Source organism: Dasypus novemcinctus, chromosome 1 (assembly GCF_030445035.2).
Source record: "Dasypus novemcinctus isolate mDasNov1 chromosome 1, mDasNov1.1.hap2, whole genome shotgun sequence".
In the NCBI taxonomy this organism is placed as follows: Eukaryota; Metazoa; Chordata; class Mammalia; order Cingulata; family Dasypodidae; genus Dasypus; species Dasypus novemcinctus.
The window spans coordinates 98,665,955-98,680,698 of NC_080673.1; the positions used below are offsets into that span (position 1 = coordinate 98,665,955).

At 36.6% G+C, this 14,744-nt stretch overlaps 1 protein-coding gene across 1 annotated transcript in view; it reads left to right on the top strand.

Annotated features, from left to right (window-relative positions):
- Nucleotides 1-14,526, top strand: part of SLC39A8 (solute carrier family 39 member 8) — a 91,305-nt gene extending 76,779 nt beyond the window's left edge. The window contains exons 6-8 of the mRNA XM_023590852.3: nucleotides 9,731-9,938; nucleotides 10,122-10,306; nucleotides 13,019-14,526. Coding sequence (XP_023446620.2) covers nucleotides 9,731-9,938; nucleotides 10,122-10,306; nucleotides 13,019-13,168 — 543 coding nt within the window. The 3' untranslated portion in view covers nucleotides 13,169-14,526. The remainder of the gene's footprint in view (nucleotides 1-9,730; nucleotides 9,939-10,121; nucleotides 10,307-13,018) is intronic.
- The last annotated feature ends 218 nt before the right edge of the window (nucleotides 14,527-14,744 follow it).

Here is a 14,744-nt window from a genome sequence, read left to right on the forward strand (position 1 = left end):
CCTCCACATTGCATTGTTGTGAAACAGTTGTTACAAACTATGCAAGAGCATCATTAAAATATTACTACTAACTATATTCCTTATCTTACATTTCTTATATTATTCCCCCAACACACCCTATTTTTTAAAAATATATTTTTATTGCAGAGGTTGTGTACTTGCAAAACAATCATACACATATGTAGAATTTCCATACAACACCCCTTCCCCAACACACCACATCATGGTGGAACATTTGTTACAAATTATGAGATAATATCATCAGACTATTACTACCAACCATGGTCCACAGTGTGCATTTGGCACACTTTTCCCATACACCTCCATTATCAACACAGTACATCTTTGGCATTGATGCAAGAATGTTATAGTATTGCTGTTAACCACAGTCTATACGTCATACCAACTGTAGTTTTCCCATGCTTCTTCACATTCCCACCATCCTGCAATAGTGATGTACATCTGCTCTAGCTCACAGAAGAACACTCTTGCATTTGTATCCTCAACCACAATTCTCATCCACCTCTGGGTTCACTGTGTTATTCAGTCCCTAGATTATTCTTTATCTTTCTTTCAATTGACATTTACCTCCCCAGACCACCCTTTGCAGCCACGATCTGTTTTATAAACCAGTTGTTACTCACTATGTGTTATTGTCAACTCTATCCATTTCCACACTTACAGTCAAGTTAATTAAAACTTCTTCATACATTAAGTATCAGTAGTTCTTCTCAACCTTCCTCATATCTCCTAATAACCTATACTCTTAGGTTTTAACTCCATGTGTTTATTCTTGGTATTTAGTTCATATTAATGACACCATGCAATAGTTGTCTTTTCATGTCTGGCTTACTTTGCTTAGTAGAATGTCTTCAAGATTCATCCATGTTATCATATGTATCCCAATTTCATTTCTTCTTACTGCAGCATAGTATTCCATCATACATATATACCACATTTTGTTTATCTATTCATTGCTTGATGGACACTTGGGTGGTTCCCATCTTTTGGCAATTGTGAATAATGCTGCTGTGAACATTGCTCTGCAGATGTCTGCTTGTGTCATAGTTTTTAGTTCTGGATATATTCCTAGTTGTGGAATTGTTAGATCACATGGAAGTTCTATATTTAGCTTCCTGGGGAACCACCAAACTGTCCTCCACAGAGGCAGCACCATTTTACAATCCCACCAGCTGTGAAGGAGTGTTCCTATTTCTCCACATCCTCTCCAGCACTTATTGTTGTCTGTTTTTTAATAATGGCCATTCTATGCAGTGTTAGATGATATCTTATTATTGTTTTGATTTGCATTTATTTCCCTAATAGCTAGTGATATGGAACATTTTTTCATGTGCTTTTTGGCCATTTGTATTTCCTCTTTGGAGAAATGTCTATTTAAATCTTTTGCCCATTTTTTAATTGGATTGCTTGCTCTTTTTTTGTTGAGTTGTATGATCTCTTTATATAGAATGGAAATCAAACCCTTATCAGATATGTGATTTCCAAATATTTTCCTCCATTGAGTGGACTGCCTTTTAACCTTCTTGATGAAGTCCTTTGAATCACAGAACTATTTAAGTTTGAGGAGGTCCCATTTATCCATGTTTTCTTTAGTTGCTCATGCTTTCAGTGGAAGATTTAAGAATCCACCATCTACCACCAAGTCTTGAAGATGTTTCCCTACATTTTCTTCTAGGAGCTTTATGGGACTTGCTTTTATATTTAGTTCTTTGATCCACTTTGAGTTAATTTTTGTATAAGGTGCGAGTTAGGGGTTTTCTTTCTGTTGGCTATGGCTATCCAGTTCCCCCAGCTCCATTTGTTGAATTGACTGTTCTATCCCAGCTGGATGGGTTTGAAAGGCTTGTCAAAAATCTCTTGGCCATAGATATAGAGGTCAGTTTCTGAACGATCAGTTCAGTTCCATTGGTTATGTGTCTATCTTTATGCCAATACCATGCTGTTTAACCACTGTAACTAGGTAATATGATTGAAAGTCAGGAAGCGAGAGTCCTCCCACTTCACTTTTCTGTTTTAAGATGTTTCTGGTTATTCAGGGTCTCTTACCTTCTAGATAAATTTGATAATTGTGTTTTCCATTTGTTTAAAAAAAAACTTGTGGAATTTTTATTGGGATTGCATTGAATCTGTATACCAGTTTGGGTAGAATTGACATCTTAATGATATTTAGTCTTTCAATCTATGAACATGAAATGTTCTTCCAATCATTTAGGTCTTTTTTAAAATTTCTTTTAGCAATGCATTACAGTTTTCTGAATACAAGTGCTTTACATCCTTGGTTAAATTTATTCTTAAATACTAGGAATAATTAGGAATAACCATTAAAGGTAGTTTTCTATTGTAAATGGAAAATTTCCCCTGACTTCCTCCTCAGATTGCACATTACTAGTGTATAGAAACACCACTGATTTTTGCATATTGATCTTGTATCCTGACGCTCTACTGAAATCGTTTATTAACTCTAGCAACTTTGTGGTAGATTTTTCGGGACTTTCTAGATATAGGATCATATCATCTGTGAATAGTGAAAGTTTTCCTTTTGCCTTTCCAATTTGGATGCCTTTTATTTTTTTCTTTCCTGATTGCTCTAGCTAGAACCTCTGGCATTATATTGAAAAACAGTGGTGACAATGGACATCCCTGTCTTATCCCTGAACTCAATGGGAAAGCTTTCAGTCTTTCACCATTGAGTACAATGTTAGCCGTGGGTTTTTCATATTTGATCTTTATCATGTTGAAAAAGTTTCCTTCAATTCTTATCTTTTGTAGTATTTTTACCAAGAAAGGATGCTGTATTTTGTCAAATGCCTTTTCTGTGTCAATTGATAAGATCATGTGATTTTGATTTATTAATGTGGTTATTATGCTGATTGATTTTCTTTTGTTGAATCACCCTTGCATGCCTGGCATAATACCCACTTGGTCATGATGAATAATTCTTTTAAAGTGTTGTTCAATTCGATTAGCAAGTATTTTATTGAGGATTTTTGCATCTGTATTCATTAGAGAAATGGATCTGTAATTTTCTTTTTTCATAATATCTTTGCCTGACTTTAGTATTAGGGTGATATTGGCTTCATAGAATGAGTTTGGTAGCATTCCTTCTTGTTGAATATTTTGGAAGAGCTTGAGTAAGATTGGTATTAAACCTTTGAATGCATGGTAGAACTCACCTGTGGAACTGTCTGGTCTTGGGCTTTTCATTATGGGATGCTATTTGATGACTGTTTCAACCTCTTTAGTTGGTTTGTTGAGGTCTATTTCTTCTAGGGTCAGTGTAGATTGTTTGTACATTCTTAAAATTTTTTTCTATTTTGTCTACATTGTCTAGTTTTTTTTTGGCATAAAGTTGTTCATTGTGTCCTCTTATGATCTTACTTATTTCTGTGAGGTTAGTAATAATGTTCCCATTTTCATTTTTTATTTCATTTATTTGCAGCTTCTCTCTTTTTTTTCCTTAGTCAGTCCAGCCTAGTGTTTGTCAATATTGTTAATCTTCTCGAAGAAACAACTTTTTGTTTTGTTAATTCTATTGTTTTTTTGTTCTCAATTTCATCTATTTCTGCTCTGATCTTTGTTATTTCATTCCTTCTGCTTGATTTACTGTTCTTTCTCTAGTTCCTCCAGCTGTGTAGTTAGGTCATTGATTTTAGTGCTTTCTTTTTTAATGTAAGCACTGAGGGCTTTAAATATTCCTCTCAACATTCACCTTCACTGCATCCCATAGATTCTGATATGTTATATTCTCATTGTCGTTCATCTCAAGATATTTATTGATTTCTCTTGAAATTTCTTCTTTGACCCACTGATTATTTAAGAGTGTTTTGTTTAATCTCCATATATACATGTGAATTTTCCCTTTTTCTGCCACTTGTTGATTTCCAACTTTATTCCATTATGATCACACAGTGCTTTGTATAATTTCGATTTTGTCAAATATATTGAGATCTGCTTTGTGACCCAACATATGGTCTATCCTGGAGAATGATCCATGAGCACTTGAAAAGAATGTATATCCTGCTGTTTTGGGGTGCACTGTTCTGTACTTGTCTATTAGGTTTAGTTCATTTATCATATTATTCAAGCTCTCTGTTTCTTTATTGATCCTTTGCCCAGATATTCTATCCAAAGCTGAGAGTGGTGTATTGAAGTCTCCAAATATTATTGTAGAGATGTCTATTTCTCCCTTCAGTTTTGCCAGTGTTTACTTCATGTATCTTGGGGCATCCTGGTTAGGTGCATTTATGATTGTTATTTCTTCTTGGTCAATCATCCCTTGTATTAATATATAATGTCCTTCCTTGTCTCTAATCACAGTTTTGCTTTTAAAGTCTATATCATCTGATATAAATACAGCTACCCCAGCTTTTTTTTTTTTTCTTTTTTCTTTTTTTTGGTACTGCATGTGTGGAATATCTTTTTCCAACCTTCCACTTTCAGTTTATCGGTGTCCTTGGGTCTAAGTGAGTCTTTTATCCATTCCACCAGTCTTTGTCTTTTGATTGGGGAGTTTAATCCTTTAATATTCAATGTTATTACTATAAAGGCAATTCTTATTTCAACCATTTTGATCTTTGCATTTTATCTGTCATTTTATTTTTGATTCTTTTAGTTACTGTTACTGATACAGTCATTTCTAGACTCTCTTCCAAACTTCTTTCTCCTGTCTTTTCCTTTCAGACTGTAATACTCCCTGTAGTATTTCCTGCAAAGTCAGTTTTTTTTATTATAAACTCTCTCAGTTTCTGTTTATCTGTGAATATTCTAATCTCACCCTCATTTTTGAAAGATAATCTTTCCAGAAAATTCTTGACTGGCAGTTTTTCTCTTGTAGTATCTTAAATATATCATACCACTGCCTTCTTGCCTCCATAGTTTTTGATGAGAAATCAACACTTAATCTTATTGGGTATCACTTATATGTTATACATTGCTTTTCTCTTGCTGCTCACAGAATTCTCTCTTTTTCCTTGGAATTTGACATTCTGATTAGTATGTGGCTCTGAGTTGGTTTATTTGAATTTATCCAGATGGGAGTATGTTGTACTCTTTGGCCCAGACATCTATGTTCTTTAGTAGGATTGGAAAAATTTCCACCATTATTTCTTTAAATATTCCTCCTGCCCCTTTTCCCTTCTCTTACCCTTCTGGGACACCCATGACATGTATGTTTGCACGTCTCTTGCTATCATTTAGTTCCCTGAGACCCTGTTCAAATTTTCCCATTCTTTTCTTCATCTGTTCTTTTTATGTTCACTTTCAGAGGCCATGTCTTCAAGTTCACTGATCTTTTCTTCTGCTTCCTCACATCTGCTCTTATATGCCTCTAGTGTGTTTATTTCTTTATTTATTCTGCGCCCCCCCCCTCAGTTGTCTGCTCTCTGTGTCCATTCACTGTGTGTTCTTCTGTGTCTGCTTGTATTCTTGTCAGCGGCACCGGGAATCTGTGTATCTTCTTTTGTTGCATCATCTTGCTGCATCAACTCTCTGTGTGTGTGGCACCATTCCTGGCAGGCTGCACTTTTTTCACATGGGGTGGCTCTCCTTACGTTGCACACTCCTTGTGCATGGGGCTCTCTTATGTGGGGGATACCCCTAAGTGGCATGGCACTTCTTGTGCACATCAACACTGCATGGGCCAGCTCACCACATGGGTCAGGAGGCCCTGGGTTTGAACCCTGGACCTCCTATGTGGTAGGTAGACACTCTATCAGGTGAACCAAATCTGCTTCCTTCCATGTGTTTTTAATTTCATTTATTGCACCTTTCATTCCCATAAACTTTGCTATTTTTCTATGTATGCTTTCAAATTCTTCTTTGTTCTCCCCCAGTGTCTTCTTAATATCCTTAATTTCTTTAGCCATCTCATTGAATTTATTAAGGAGATTTGTTTGAACACCTATGATTAGTTGTCTCAACTCCTTTATATCATCTGTAGGCTTACCTTATTCTTTTAACTGGGCCATATTATCCTGTTTCTTGGTGTGGATTGTAAGTTTTTGTAGGTGTTTTCACATCTGGCTTGCTAGATGTATTTATTCTGGGTGCAGTTTTTCCCTTTAGTTTAGGGCTTTCTTGTGTTTTCTCCCTTGCTCATTGTGTAGTAGGAGTTGAGAATATAGTTGGTACTGTAAACTATGGAGGCTGAAGCTGCCCATGTTGCCCCAGGACCTGATGAAGCTTCTCCCACCTTCCTCCTCTGTCAGGGGTAGGACAGAGCTAGAGCCATATATAATAATCTAAGTTGGCAGGACAAGACTGTCTGTGGTTGCCCAGAGAGATTGATGAAGTTTCAATCCCATTCCTCCCCTACCTTGGATGGGGATGGAGCTATTGTGGGCAGCAATCTATGCTGTGTGGGTCCAAAATGACCACAGTGCCCAGGTAAACTGACAAAGAACAAGACCCCTTTCTTGCCAGGGGTGGGAATGTACCCTCTGGAGTGCCTAACAAGCTAATCCATGTGAGCCGAAAATGTTTGCAGTTGTCCTGAAAGACTGAGGGAGTACTGTCCCTTTTGCCCATTAGGTGGTGGGAATGGACCACCAACGTCCAATAGTTCAGTACCTGTAGGCTGAAAATACCTGCCATTGCCTGAAAAGCCTGAGGAATCCCAGTCCCCTCCTATCCTATTAGGACTTGGGGTTGGATCCACAGGCACCTGACAGTTCAGTCCCTGTAGGCCAAAAGTATCTGCTGTTGCCTGGAGAGGATGTGGAGACACCAGACCCCTCCTTTAGTATTGGGGTAGGGGTGGATCCATAGGCATCAAACAGTTCAGTCCATGCAGGCGGAAAGAGTCTGCTGTTGCCCAGAAAGGCTCTGGGAACACCAGCCCTCTCCTTTCCTGTTAGGGGGTGAGGATGAATCCACAACTACCCACCAGTCCAGGCTGCGTGGACCAGAAGCACCTGCGGTTACCCAAAGATGTTGGACAAACACAGACAGTCTCCTTCCTATTGGGGATGGGGGTGGAGCCCAGGTGCCCAATGGTCAAGTTTATGCAAGCCAAAAGTGCCTGCAGTTGCCTTGAGGGAACACCAGCCTCCTTCTGTCCTATGGGGGCACAGAGGTGGAGATGGATGTGAAGGCACTCAACAAACCAGTTCGTGTGGCCTGAAAACTCCTGCAGTTTCCTGGAGATCCTGGTGCAGGTCCCGCTAGCTTCCTCTGCTGGAGGTGGGGCTAAAGCCTAGGCTAGGGCTGCAGTCTGATCTTAGAAAGAAACTGGATTAACTTCACTAGATTTTCAGTCAACCAGGCTTCCCCTCATGCTGGGGGTGGAGTCAAAATGGTAGCTACTGGAACTTGGACAGGCTCAATCCCTAGCTGTTTCTAGGATTATATTTTAGCAAGTCAAGTCCACTAATCAGTAGCTGAGTTGGTGGACCACTGTCTCTTCTTCCACAGTTTATGGGAAATGGAGCTTCTAACTCTAGTCATGGAATAGCTTCTTGAGGAGGCTTGCGCGATGATAGTAGAATGGGCACTGTCTTCTGCAGTGTGGCTTGCAGTTTCCCAGACAGGTGGTGCAGGTCCCCCAGCTTCCTCTCTGCTAGGGGTGGGCCTGGGGTTTAGGCTAGAGCTGCAATTTGGTCTGGTTGGAAAGAAGCCAGTCCCTACCAGGACTGTGATTTTCAATCAGCCCTGCTTCCTGTCATGCTGGGGCAGAATCAAAATGGTGGCTATGGGCCTCCTTCTGACTTGGACAGTCTCAAAGTTTAGCTGTTCCTAGGGTTTTACTTTAGCCTGCCGATGTACTAAATCAGTAGCCAAAGTCAGTGCCATACCGTGTCTTCCTCCCCCATTTTTCGGGAAATGGAGCTTCCAATTCCAGTCATGGAATAGCTCATGAGGTGGCTTGCTCCAAGGGCACTGACCTCTATGGCATGGAGGGCTCTACTCATGAATCCTCTCTGCAGATGGACAGTCTCCTCCTTCCATGCTTTCAAGGATGTTGCAGGATACTCTTCTGGTCTCCTGGGACCCCCAAATAGGTGGTTTAGATGGCTCTGGGGACTACTAACTGTCCCGTAGCAAAAGCTGACACCAGGCACTCCTTATTATGCTACGTTCTTGGCTTCATCCCCACCCCTTTATTTTTATTTTTAAATTTTCTCCCTCTACTTTTAAAACTTTGGTGCATCATATTCTTTCTCTTTCCATTTTGATGACTTTATGCTTTGCTTTGGACTTCATTTCCATTAATAACTAAGGTAAAAGATGTTGAGAACCTTGTTGAAGATTATGCAGTATTTATTGTCAGAGCCAGGCTAGAACCCTGTTCTCTTACATTACAGAACTGTGGACTTGTCAATAGATAGATTTTCCTCCTTAGGGTTGATAGAAATCCCTTCACATTTAGTATACAAGTCAAACAAGGAAACAAGAATGCAAGCAAACAAATAAAACAAATATTAAAAAAAGGAGAGAGAATACTCTGTAACAACTAGAGACTTGAACTTAGTGTTCTGTCTGCTCATGGTTTAGTTACAGGTGAGTTATAAAAGAAGTCTGTGAATGTTTGCCTTCTTTTGGTTTGTTCTAAAAGTATTAAAATCTATAACAGTTAATCTACCAACAGGATCATTTCTGACCTAAATTTATATGGCTAATATGAGGCATAATAAATGGACTCAATAATATCTGTACTTAACAGTAAGAGAATCATGGCCAATACATCCATTTAATTTCCTTTGCAGAATTAAGAGTATTTGTATACAGATTCAGTAGTCTTGCTGTCTTTTCTTTAAATCATCACAAGTAAATAAGGAAATTATAAACAAGTATTAGGTAAACCAAATTGGAAGATAAAAATAACTTTTGACTAAAAAAATATATATATATATTTTGCATAGTAAGTTTTAGCAAAACCCAGGTCACTACTTCTATGACTTTTTCCATGACCACCTTTGTTTATCTTTTGACAGTCATTTCCTCTTCCTCCTGGGCATCTCTTACCCATGTCACCCATTTAACATGCACTAAATCATGATTGTTCATTATGTTTTACATTTACGATTTATCTCTAAAGTAAAAAGACCACATTTTTGTTGTAAATATAAAGAAGTGTTAGGATAAATGCAAGCCTATTGCAATCACACTTCAAGAAATTTGTAAGAGAACCATTGAAATTTAGAGCATCATTACAACCTAAAATATCCAACACAGTCCCTGGAAGTTACAGTGGAGATTTAATAAATGTTAAAAAATAAATGAATCATTTAATACATTATCTTCATTTCACAGTTGAAGAAACTGAGGCCCAGATAATTTGCAAGAATGTCCTTGATTTGATGCTTTAAATGTGGATTTCACATTTCATCTGAAATATGGCAAGGACTTTAAAATTTGTCTTTGAGTCACTTATTTTAAAGTATGCAGATAAATCAAATTCTTCGGTTATTATTTGTTGTATTTTAGGAAATCAGTGCTAAGAATTTGTTCATACAAGTTAAAAGGATTGTTTTAGGAGAAACTAAAGTAAAGTGTCTTTAAGTCACCTGTTCAAGGGTGACAATTGATTCATTTCCTTTCTTCTTACTTGTAGTTTCCTTTTTTCTATATTATTAGAGGCTCCTATACATTATAGAAGACTTTATGCTGGAACGACTTGTTTCTGTCAAGATATAACTCACCTCCTTCTCTATCTCTTACACTTTCAAGAAATTTTCGTTATCATGTTGGCTGATTTTCTGCTATTTTACAGGATGGAAAAAGGGAGTCAAGCTCATGTACCTGTTTGAAGGGGCCCAGCCTGTCAGAAATAGGGACACTTGCCTGGATGATAACGCTCAGTGATGCCCTCCACAATTTCATTGATGGACTGGCAATTGGGGCTTCCTTCACCTTGTCTCTTCTTCAGGGACTCAGCACTTCTATAGCCATCCTGTGTGAGGAGTTTCCTCATGAGTTAGGTAAGAGTCTCTGCTACTATGTAAAAGTCAATTTACTAGTTGGTCGAACGACTCATTTCAGGTGACCAGCTCTTAAAGTTCTGCTGATGTGTCAAAATGAAGGAGCCCTTGATGGGTATTGATGATTATCTTTTATATCATTAAAACAAGGAAAACTATTCACCTGCTATTTTCTTCTTCTAGGGGACTTTGTGATCCTACTCAGTTCAGGAATGAGCACCCGACAAGCATTGCTGTTTAACTACCTTTCTGCATGTTCCTGCTATGTTGGGCTGGCTTTTGGCATCTTGGTGGGCAACAATTTTGCTCCGAATATTATATTTGCACTTGCTGGAGGCATGTTCCTCTATATTTCTCTGGCAGATATGGTAAGAAATTTAAAATTTTCTTTTGTTTGAATTTAAAATTTAAAAATGAACATCTGGGTTATGAGTTGACCAATGGTGATCTGCTTTTCACAGTGTGGAAGGCCTTTCTGTTGTAATTTAGAATATTCTCAACAGATAACTCTCCTTGTGTTGTATGCATTTATAGTTATTTGAAAGTCATTCCCATGGATTCTTTAATCTATGATTTTATCAATTGAGGATAAAATTATTTATATTTGCTAAATTAGAGATATTTTCCTAGGTCTCCTTTTGCCTAATGATGAGTGCACCTTGTCTTCTGTTATAGCACGTCCCCAAGGGCTTTTCCCTCTTTTTAGTGAGGAATAACTTGCTAGGGTAAATAACATTCCATTATTTCAAAGATCTAAACAGTAAAAAGCCTTTTGGATTAAACTAAAACTGATAAATAAAAATTGGTAAAATTAAAATTGGACAACATTTATTTGGGTCAGGATATATTTATGTCTATGGTATGTCTGCCTTTATCTGTGGGTGTGTATGTGTTTGCAAGAGAGGAAGTATCAATGGCCCTTTGCATTTTGAAAGGAACCATGGACAGCTTTCTATAAAATGAAAGTGTGCTAAGTGTATGAAAACCAAGGACTCTTTACTTTGCATTTGGAACTGAGTATGTATTACATATTTAATTTAATAATTTAATTTTTCCCTCATCTGCATTCTTGGTTCCAAATTATGACTGTCTAATACTGTTTATTGTTTTGTACAGACCTTTATAAGAGCAAGAATTTCATCACTGAGAACCATCGTGCACCTATGTATATATATATAATTTTTTCACAACATCCCTCTCTCACTCTATTTTTATTCTAGGTCATAATTTCTCTCTTCTCTGACAAAAGGATAGACTCTATTAGAGTTGTTCAATTTAAAGAAATAATAATGATAAAGATGCTCTATATACTTATAGCAGTTTTGCTTATTTTCAGATTGCTTTCCCATCTGTCACTGATTTTATTCAAGCAAAAATTTTCTTAAATCAGGCACATGGCTTGACTATGAATTCTGTACATCCCTCAGAACTTTGGTACAATGCACCACCGCATATATAGCAAATTATTTTGGAATATGTTTTGGAAAGTTGGCATTTACAGATCTCTTCATGTAGCCTTTTCAGTGGAAATGTTTTGCTAAGAAAGAATGACTTTTTTAAAACAAATCAATTTTATTGTTTCATATTTATAAGGCATAAATCCATCCAAAGAATATGATCAATGGTATTCAGTGTAATCACATATCTGTGCATTTGTCACTCTAATTGTTCCCAGAGACTTTCATTATTCCCATAATAATCATAATAAACAAAAAACAAACAAAACTCATCACCTCTTAATCTCTCTATGCCTTGCCTGCCATATATAGCTGCTATTATTTTTCCTTCTCTCTAGTATATTTGTGTTTATATTTTGTAAAAACAGTCATATATTCAGTATCCCCCATATTCGTGTTTTACATGAGGTTTTACTATCTTATACCGTCCCATGTTACAGTTTGTAGTTTTCCTTCTAGAATATACATGTCCTTAGACTTTCCCTTTCAACCACTGTCATACCCATACAATAGCATTGCTAGTTAAAAATACCATCATATGCTTTAAACATTTCTATTCATTTCCAAAGATTTACAAACAACCTTTTTACCAATTCTGCAAAGATTAACCCTCAGCTTTCCATCTCTACACTCCTTCTGTTTTCTGGTGACCTATGCTCTAATTATTAACTCCATGAGTTTACACAATATATTTAGTTCATAACAGCACAATCATACAGTACTTATGAAAGAATGGCTTTTAAACACAGGACTTGCTAGGGGTTTTAGTTGTTTTCATTGCAGTGAGATTATTACAATCTTCAATCCTAGAATAGTGCATAATTTATTTAATGACCATATCCTTTTGTGTAGGTAGAACAAGCAGAAGGAAGCAAATTGAAGAAGCCAGGAATTAGTGTATAGTGGTTTCTAAAAATTTATTTTATCAGCTACTATCTATTGATATTTCTGTGCCAGGTCCAGAAATTCATAAGGCACTGGGGACCCTAGAGTGAACAAAATAGGCACAGTCCTATCATATGGGACTTTCTATCTAGAAATAAGGAAACCAGAAATTAAACAAGAAAATACAAATAAGCAAATAATTATAAATAATAGAAAAGTTCTGAAAAAAAGCAAAGTTGATATCTACAAAAAGATATGATAACAAGGAATCTAATGTCAATTTACAGAGGCTAAGGAAAGCATCTCTTCAGGTATGATTTAAGCTTAGATCTGAAGGATTTAGCCCACTGAAACATCAGAGGGAGAGGAGTTCAGGTGTATGACATGGTGTGAAGATTTTGAGACTGGAAAGAATTGGATGCACTTGAAAGCATGAAAGAAAGTTGGTGTGGATGGAGCACAAAGAGCAAGAGAGAGCAAGTGAGAGAGTGTGCTGGAGAGAAAGAGCGAATGAGATAATTCCCACCTCACAGATGGACATCGTTAGAGAAGAACACTGTTTCAGTTATTTGATTCTTGTTGATAGATAAAAGGGCTAGTTATCCTTAGCATGTTAACTATACTAAATAAACATCTGTAAAAAAACGATCATTTTATCCTCACACAAATCTATAAATGACTGTTTCATGTTTTACCACAAGATGGCATCAGTTATCTAACAATGTATTTTTCTTCTAGTTTCAAGAGATGAATGAGATGCTGAGAGAAAAGATAACTGGAAGAAAAACAGATTTCACCTTCTTCATTGTTCAGAATGCTGGAATGTTAACTGGATTCACAGCCATTCTGCTCATTACTTTGTTTGCAGGAGAAATTGAATTGGAGTAATAGAAAATGAAATGATTTTGTTAATGAAGGCATTTAATAAATAATAACAATAATAAAACATCTCCAAAGGGGTTTTTAAGCTGATCCTATTTAGTTAAAAGATAATTTGTTTTCAACTCTAGGTCAAGAAGACTAGTTATTGGTTTCAGATCTGTGAAATAGGCCATTATTTGTTGCTAAAGCCTTCAAAAGGTTTTTAGTTCCAGTTCAAAGTGCCTGATCTATGGGATCCTTCGTCAATATCCACTTTTCCCTGTTTCACACATATTAGAAAACCATCCTGAAGCAAGACTCTACAATCACTCAGACACCAAGATCCAGAGAAAAATACACACTAGGTCATGTAAAGCTTTGGAACTCTATGGTAGGGTCAAAGTTAAAGTGGTTTCAGAGTGGCTTAGCTTCAATTAATTTATTCTAGTCTCTTCAGGGCAAGGACATCAAAATGTGGAAGAGAATCAAAATGTATACAAAAGATATATAAATGATTCCAAGGCCTTAAAGAACTGAAGAAAGAACAATTGCTCACAGTTTTTGCTCTGTTTTATATTCAGTTAAGGACTTGCCAGATTGTCTAAAACAATATGAATTATGAAATCAATAAAGTTTTGTTATCCCTAGTAAGAGCAGCCTTTGATACTGTATCTCTAAGAGTTTACTTTAGCAGAACCCATAAAAAACAGAATTTCTTTTTAATAATTTATGTCGTGGATGCACCCACTACAAATGGCAGAACAGTACAATTCCCAGGTGTACAATGCATTTGTTTTGTGAATGTGAAGACTATATTGGTTTGTAGAAAGAAATCGAATGAAATTTTAAGCAATTTAATTTTAAAGATGAGCACAATTATCTAGCAAAGAGTTTTAAAATAAATGCAAAGCAACAGCTGGGCTGCTATACATCAAGGACTGATCAACTAGAGAACACAAGCTTCTTTTGCATGATTGTGTATCAAGAAAAGACTCCTTTTGTGTTTAGCTTACATTTTTGCTATATGGGATACTTTGGGGGGAAAAAAAATCAGCACACCACAGCTATTTTTGTATCTTTTGTAAAAGATAGGGCCTGTTTATTCATTTTGCAGGTATAGAAAATCAGTCTAAAATCGAACATCCCAGCCCCAATTCACACTCCCATGTCACTTACAGAAAGATGATTTGACTGTGAGGAAAATGATTGATAAAAGCCAACAATGATCTCAGGAATTACATCTTCTCATAGAGCATAAAATGGTTTTGCTTAGCAATGATACAAATTCGATGAGTACTTAGCATGTATGGCACTGTATATTTCTTTTTGTGACCGAAAATTTAAAAAATTATTGTTTCACTAAATAGTAAACACCTTTGAAACTATGTTTTGTGTCATTCATTTTTCATTTTTAATATGTATCTTTTTGAGTGATTACCATGTACCAAATATTATGGGGAAGGAAGATAAAAAGGAATTTGGCGATGTGTTTCAAAGAGATTCAACAAGCAAACACTGTAAAGATTAATTGTTCATTAATATCAGTAAACATAGAGTGTATTTTTATTATTTTGTCTGTTTGCATTCAGTCTTAGGAAATAAT